General features: G+C 39.4%; 1 protein-coding gene across 4 annotated transcripts in view; it reads left to right on the forward strand.

The window, feature by feature from the left end:
• Positions 1-4,040, forward strand: part of LOC148025081 (U-box domain-containing protein 44-like) — a 49,909-nt gene extending 45,869 nt beyond the window's left edge. For 3 of the 4 annotated variants that reach the window (XM_087694781.1, XM_087694782.1, XM_087694780.1), the window contains one exon: positions 2,077-4,033. In XM_087694781.1, coding sequence (XP_087550907.1) covers positions 2,077-3,650 — 1,574 coding nt within the window. In that variant the 3' untranslated portion in view covers positions 3,651-4,033. Of the gene's footprint in view, positions 1-2,076 lie in introns of all 4 variants that reach the window. The other variant, XM_087694783.1, reaches the window with a different exon arrangement.
• The last annotated feature ends 4,168 nt before the right edge of the window (positions 4,041-8,208 follow it).

Here is an 8,208-nt window from a genome sequence, read left to right on the forward strand (position 1 = left end):
TGGGGTGCATGTCAACAGTGAACAGTAGTTGGAATCTGCCTCGTGATGCATGTTGGAGTCTCTAGGACAAAGCCCCAAATTTCTTGCACAAATGTCAATGAAATTGTGCAACATTGGCGTTTCCAATGAAGATTTGCACGTGGGATTACAAATTGGGCAAAAGCCCCAAAATTTTTGGTGTGAATGTCAAAGAAATTGTGAAATTTCTTCGAATTCGTTGTCAATTTGAAGTTTGGGAGCAAAAATTGACAAAAGCCCCAAATTTTGGGTGGCACGAGCTGAGATTCAGAGAGAGATGGCCAAAATGGATGGAAAATTGCAAAAATTTTGAAAAAACTCGAAATCTAAAAATTAGGGTTTTTGCACTTTTTAGGGTTTGCAGAAAATTGCAGGTAGGGTTGAGAATATGGCAAGTAGAGGTGAGAAAATAAGGGGCAGAGCTGAAAACAACGATAGCTCCTCCAAAACAGTAGCTCCTCAGGCTGCATGCGGGCTACGTATGGGACTGCGTGTAGGGCTGCTTGCAGGCTGAAAACAGCAGTAGCTCGTCCTTCTCTTCCTCAGGCAGAGAGCTGGCTGATAGCAAGGGGACCTAAGGTGGGGTGGCACCGGTTGACGGTAGCTGAAGTGAATCTGCGTGTGGAACCTTGCTCTGATACCAAATGTTGGAAAATGACAGCCAACTATGGAGGAGAGAAAAGAGAGACAATGAGAGTGTGTTGAAGCAAAAGAATAGAGTGTACTTGCTGAATTGAAAGAATAATAATGAAAGGTACAAGATAGGTCTAAGATAGGCCTAGCTCTAACTCAACTAGAGTTAACTGGCTCTTAACTCACTCTAAGAGTGTTGATATGACTTATAACTTTAGTTGTGTTCACACTAAGAACTGAAAAAGAACTAAAGACAAACATTGGGCACTACCCATAGAATTGGCAAATTCTAACAATAGAAGCCCCCCCACAGCCAAGCATGATTAGATAGAGGTTGTTAGTGACTTTTTCAATATCACACAGTTGAGCATAGGATTGGCCACCACTGTTGACTGACAGCTACTAGGAATAGTCCTGGAGGAGTTTCATCTTTTGGGGGTATGTCCTTGGATAGAGCGTTGGCACTTGGTCAAGGGAGACACCAACGTCCACCCAAGAGGAGGCCCGGACACCCTTATCATAGACAGATGACAGCTATCATTCAGCACCACGGAAGACAGATGCCGAGGCATCTCAACCACATAGAGCTACATTTCCACCTGAGGGAGATACTTCACTAAGGAAAAGCGCATTTCTATATTTTTTTTCTTCTCTTTCTTAGTAGTATCACTTACATCTACACCACAAACATATTATTACAGAGACCTAACATCTAGTCACATAGGCACACCTTTTATCTTTTAAGATGAGATATACAATTCTTTGTATGTTGTGGTGTAGTCTCATAGGCCACATTAGCCTTTTAGAAATGTTAAAAGAGTCACACACACACACACACACACACACACACACACATTGTGCATGTGCACACATACACGCACACACAAGCTGCATATGGCTGAAAGCCAACAGATACAAGGGCATAGTTGGAGGGAAAAAAGATGGTGGCTTTAGCATGTTTGGAGCTAGAGAAAAACATACAAAACCTATTGGGGTAGTTTAGAGAGGGAAAAAAATGGTGAAAGGAAGCCAAGGAGGGGTGCCATCCTGCAAGGTGAGGAGGAACTATAGTAGCTTTTTGCGATGACTTCAAGTCAAATTTTACACCACCACAATACCCTTCTCTGTTGAAGGATGAGTGCATCCTCTTGAAGTGAAATTAAGTTGCAGTTAATCTTAGTGAAATATAGCAGGATGCTTGTAGTCCTGAAATCATTACATGATCAAGAAGCATGTGGTGCCCTGAATCCTGCATGCTAACATTAACCTTGCCATTGAATCAGCTGTGAAGTTAGCTTAATCAGAACTGTACTTGTATCTTTTATTAAATCAATGCTTTTATTCAACTGAATTTCAGAAGCTCTCAGTTCTATCTTCTCTGTACATATTCTCATTCAGAAAAAATCAAATTTGGGGATATTGCAGGCGGTGAAGAGATCCGTTTGGAAATGGCAACATGCCTTTCAGAGGTGGTGCTTAGTCGAGAAGGGAAAATCAAGGTTGCAGAGGCAGGTGCGAAGACACTTGTAGAAATGCTTGAAAGTGGATATTTGGCTGGTCGAGAGGCTGCATTGAAGTGCTTATGTCAACTTTCTAATCTAGAGAGTAATGGCAAAATTCTAGTTGAAGCAGGGATTCTTCATCCTTTAGTAAGGGATCTATTTGCTGTAGGTGTCAATCACTTGCCTATGAAGCTAAAAGAAATTTCGGCCACAACCCTGGCAAATGTGGTGAACTCAGGTGTTGACCTTGAAAGGATACCTGTTGATGCGGATGGAAGCACACTGATCTCTGAAATTACCATACATGAGCTCTTACACTTAATCAGTAACACTGGACCTTTCATTGGATCTAAACTTCTTCAAGTGCTTGTAGCGTTGGCTTCTTCACCAGAAGCTGTTGGAAAGGTGGTCATGGCTATCAAGAGTGCTGGTGCAACTGTTACTCTTATACAGTTTTTGGAGGCATCGCAGAAGGAACTGCGTGCCAATTCTGTGAAACTGCTGTATTTCCTTTGTAGACACATGGGTCAGGAGCTTGCAGATGGCCTGCGGATCACAACAGGTCAGCTGGGAACTCTTGTGAAGCTCCTTGGAACAAGTGGTGTGACAGAAGAACAAGCAGCTGCAGCAAGTCTTCTAGCCAACCTTCCAATTGAGGATATGCAACTCACCCGTGCTTTATTAGATGAGGGGGTCCTTTCTATTGTTACAAAGCAACTTGACCAGCTGCGCCAAGGAACAGTTCGAATTGGTGGAGGACGGTTTGTTAGTGCATATAAGGAAGGATTGGTGGGTATTCTATCAAGGTTCACACAGGTGGTCAGTTATGCAGATGTGGCAGATTTTATAAAGGAGCATAATTTGACCCTGTTGTTTGTAAATCTGCTAAATTCAGGGGGCCAGGATGAGGTTCAACGGCTAAGTGCCTTGGGATTAGCAAATCTTTCCACCCATTCAAAGAGGTTGTCTGTGCGACCTGAGAGTGAACCAAGTAACTCCTGCTGGTCATGTTTATTTGGCAAAAGCCATTCAAAGCCAATGGGGTTGTGCATGCTGCATGGTGGCATCTGCTCTGCAAAGGAGACCTTCTGCCTTGTCGAGGCCCGTGCAGTCACTCCATTGGTGGCATGCCTTGATCACAGAAATCTAGCTGTAGTGGAAGCGGCTTTGAAGGCCCTCGTAACTTTGCTTTTGGATTCTGAAAACTATGAGGCAGGGATCCAAGTTTTGAGTAATGCAGAGGCTATACCGCCCATTTTAGAAATCTTGCGTGAGCACCGGACAGATCAGGTTAGACAGCAGGCAGTGACTGCAATTGAGTGCATTCTTAGAAATAATGATTATGCTCGGACTATTGCCACAGATCAAAATGTTCACACTGCATTGGTAGAAGCATTCAGATACGGTAATAATGCCACAAGGCAGACAGCGGAGACAGCATTGAAACATCTAAACAAGATCCCTAATTTTTCTGGTGTATTTTACAAGCCCATGTAGCTGAAGATAAAAATTCATGTCTGTTGTACAAGAAGTTGGCTTTCAAGGTTCACTCTCTAATCGTGCAATATGTTTCCCATTCTCCTCCCTTGGCCAAGTTTAATAATTTTGTTTTTTCCAGAATCAAGCGGCTATCGTAGTGGTAAGCCACTTGTTTTGTCAACCCACTGACTCATGTTCAAATCTCCCTTATTTATTCCTGTACTAAATGACTCTGTGGATGTAGGAGTTGAACTCTAAGAGCTTCAGGTCACCATGCGTTCAACTCAACCAACTGAGCTACACGTGTTTGGTCAAAGTTGTATAATCTCTCTCTCTCTCTCTCTCTCTCTCTCTCTCTCGTGTGCGTGCTTGCACTCGCGTGCACATGAGCATGTAGTTAGGCATGTTTATTGGGTGAAAGCTTCATTCCTGTGCTACAGGCTTGGTCGGTTGATCCTCAAGCACCACATAGATGATCTTTGACACGTATTGCTGGAGTAATTGCAGCCAAGCAATTACTCCAGCCAAGCAATTCTTGTGGTCTTTCACACTATTAGTGTGCACAAGATTATAATTGAACTTGTTTTTACTGGTAAATGACAGTTTGGATAATTTAGTTTCTATCCCTTTCCACTAGAATATCTCCACATAGGTCTCCTTGAGCAACTTTAGGTGGTGCATGTAAGTATTTGCTTACCATAAAAGAGGGGTCGAGCTTGAAAAGGGAAACAATCACATTGAAGTAAGCAGTATTATGGTGAGCACATGCTTTGTTGATTGTTGATGATTTTATAAATGCTTCTTGTAAGCAGGGGTATGGTATTGTGTCAATAAAACAATGCATAAGATAAGGGTGAAACAATGCATAAGATAAGGGTGAGGTTGCCAAGGTGAGGTTTGGAACTCACTCATCTAATGTTGAGACAAAGATTGTCTTAATAGGATTTTAATAAGAAAGCTATAGGAGTTGCCAAAGTTTGATTTGGACATGAGATAAGCTACCTATCCTTTAGAGAGGATGATTGAAGATCGTTTTACACACAATTTGATAAGGAAGTAGAACTTAACATTTATAATGAGGTCAAACACACTAGTCACACGTGCACGCCCATGCACAAACCTACTTCATGTACATTAGTTTAGCTATGTGCATGTGCGCGAACAATATTACTATAAGTATTCCAAGCACATGTACACATGCACACATGCACTCCCTCTCCCCCTTGATCTTTGTCTATCTAATTTTGACTATGAAAGACTCCATGAGTTTTAATATTACTACTAGATTATTAGCTCTTTTGGCATGCTAAATACATCTTGGGTAGGTGTTTGTGGCTTTGCTTCACAATTGGGCTAGTCTTGATTATAGCCCACATATTTTAGCCATACCTATGCCTTCATTTAATGCTCATTGACTATATAGTCAATAGAATTGTAATTGAATTAGAATGGCATAAATTTCATGTGGTGACTTCTAGCTCTTAACTTTACAGACTTGCACTTATTGAGGCAAAGTGGCCTTGTTCTAGTTCTGAGGTACTGTATTAATGGAATACTTTGCCTTTTGACCTATAAGTTGTACTCTTGAATATATTGACACACATATGGTGTTGATATAAAACAAATATGGTTGCACAACTAGTCCCTTGTTTAGGCTCTTTGCTTATAGCATGTAGTGTGGTTCCAATTTATAACCTATACATATCTATTAGTCACAATGTGACTTATGAATTGAACAAATGCTTGTTATTTTTTGATAGTTTTATGCCAATGCTACATTTCATGTTGGAATAGTTGGATTATTTTCATGCATCTACATGGATTCACATTCATAGTTAGGCATTGATACAAGTTTTGAAGATGGATAATGCTATGGGTAATGCGTACTCCATTGTAGAGCCTCTATAGTGATGAAGGCACTTTGGGTTTGGCGTGACGTCATAAGAATCACCTAAGGAGCATATTGAAGATGTTTTACCATTTTCAAAATAAAGATAATGGACTCTTGGGTATTTATACAATCTTCACAGTACCTAGTCAGAGTCATAATATCATAGATTATTTGACTCACAATGATTTATATGTATTCTCACTTAGGGTTTGGATCTCAATACCTTGTCAACCTTGTATACTTGTGTACCCTCCATTATGTGCAATTTCCAACAACGACTTCACCATAGATCTCATGAACATTGAGGTTTGGAAACATAGTAATCTAGTAGTCATTTTATTTCTTGAATTGGGTCATAATAAATCTTAAATAAGGAAAATATAATGTCTAGAAAATTATTTCCTAGGAACACTATTGTTTGGGTTGACCTTGTTGATTTTGAGTGATATTCTGTAGCACAAATTGATTATGTAAACTTCAGGTTTTGGATTATTGTTAGTACTAGACAATGGTTAGTTAAAAATTGGGCTCTACATCATGCCTTTTATTAATAAATTGCCTCCTAGATGTTGATTTATTATGATTATGAGTATTTTGTGTCATGACTTGTGGCCTTGGCTTGCAAGCATGACTAATGATCTAAACCTTAAATTGAGTGTTGCAAGCATACCCATCTTGGAATTTTGAGGGTAAAGCAATGTTGCATAGTATTGAATATGATAAGCTTAAATATAAACAATGATATAAAAGAGACAAAATCTTAAATGGTAGCTAGTACTATACTTTAATATTAGATGGTGTAGGGACCCATGCTCTCATAAAGCTTATGAAGGCATATTAGTGTGAGGGCATTCCAAGCCCTCAAGCTGAGATGTATCCTAAGGTGGTAAAGAAAAAGTAGCTCTTGTTGCTTAAGCTTGGAATGGTTATAGATGAAATCACACATACATGTGTACACGTAGTGCACTTGGGTGCACATGTACATACATGTAGACACACGCATGCATACACATACACATGCACAAACATACATGTAGCACACCTGCACGTGACACACACACACACACACACACACACACACACACACTCTCTCTCTCTCTCTCTCTCTCTCTCTCTCTCTCTCTCTCTCTCTCTCTCTCTCTCTCTCTCTCTCTCTCTCTCTCTCTCTCTCTCGTTAAGATGTACACCCTTCTCCCCCTCTAATGTGCACCTTTGTTTCTTGTAATTGGTAATTCTCCTTACTTTTCCAATCCCCTACTTAGATGTATATCTCCTACCTTGCAATGATAATTCAAGCTAGAGTTTATATGATTGGTCATATTCACTTAACCTCAACCACCATATTGCCCTAGCTTAGGGTAGTCTCAACCTTATTCTAATCCCTTGTATCTTACTAATGTAAGAGTATACTTTCATGAGGCATTGATGGTTCATGAAGGTAAAGCCAATTTATCTAATCCCTAAGGAGGAGAGAAACTCATCTACATGTGTCTAATATAATAATCCTCTCTTAATATAATTTAATATGTCACATATTATTACTGGAGTGGGTATTCGGTATTCTCCCATTGCCTTGGGTATGCTTCCACTGCCCCATAATGCTAACTCAAGCTAAGGGTAGTACTAATATATACTATATGGTTGGTCATATGCATCTAAACTTAAACCAACCATAACCCTAACTCAGGCTTATCCCTTGGGAAGCCTATCCTCTCTTACTGCTAGCCTATATATACATACATACTCTTCTATGCTTCTAGCAAAAAACCAAACTCAGGTGTATCTCTTGGGAAGCATATTCTAGGCTTCCAACACCCCTCTTCTTCAATTGTTCACTACTTTTCATACTTCAATGTCAAAGGACATCCTTTTTGTAGCCCTATACTTGGTAGCCCCATGGACATGAATAAGGCAAACTTGTTATTTGAGGGTGATTTGTGTAATATAACTACTATTATGGAGTTTTTTGGATGTGGACTCAATGTACCTAACATTGGATTAATGGGCATTTTCTCTTTCTCCTAATGCTTTGTTATATCACACACACACACACACACACACACACACACACACACACACACACACACACAGAGTCTCTCTCTCTCTCTCTCTCTCTCTCTCTCTCTCTCTCTCTCTCTCTCTCTCTCTCTCTCTCTCTCTCTCTCTCTCTCAAATTATAGCTTCTCCACTCTCAAATCTACGACTCAACTTATCAATAACCTCTTCACTCTCAAATATTCGGTTAGGCACATTGAAATAAGGAGTACTTTAGCCCACAACACAAAGGGTAATCTTGATTGGTTTTTTGTTTTTCCTCACATATTTTGTTTTTCCTTAATCTTCTATATTTTAATCAACATGTAGATTAGTCGAACAAGTAGACTGGTTTTGAAGATTAGTATTCAAGATTATTAAATAGATTAGTTTATAGACAAATACGTAGACTAGTTAATAAATAGGTTTCTTTATATACATTATAGTATTTAATTCATACACTACCCATTAAACTATAGCACGTAGATTATATGTTAACATAAAATTACTAATAAGTAAGTTATAGATTTTTATAACATCACAATTTTTCTTATGCTTCTAGTCTTTCAACTTTTGTGATCTAAATTGATCTACTCATTTGCATTATTAGATATACAACTCCCTTTCTTTTGTTCCTCCTAATCTCTCATT

The sequence above is a fragment of the Lygodium microphyllum genome, chromosome 15 (assembly GCF_053477565.2).
Source record: "Lygodium microphyllum isolate KBCC chromosome 15, Lygodium_microphyllum_v1.1.10, whole genome shotgun sequence".
NCBI lineage: Eukaryota > Viridiplantae > Streptophyta > Polypodiopsida > Schizaeales > Lygodiaceae > Lygodium > Lygodium microphyllum.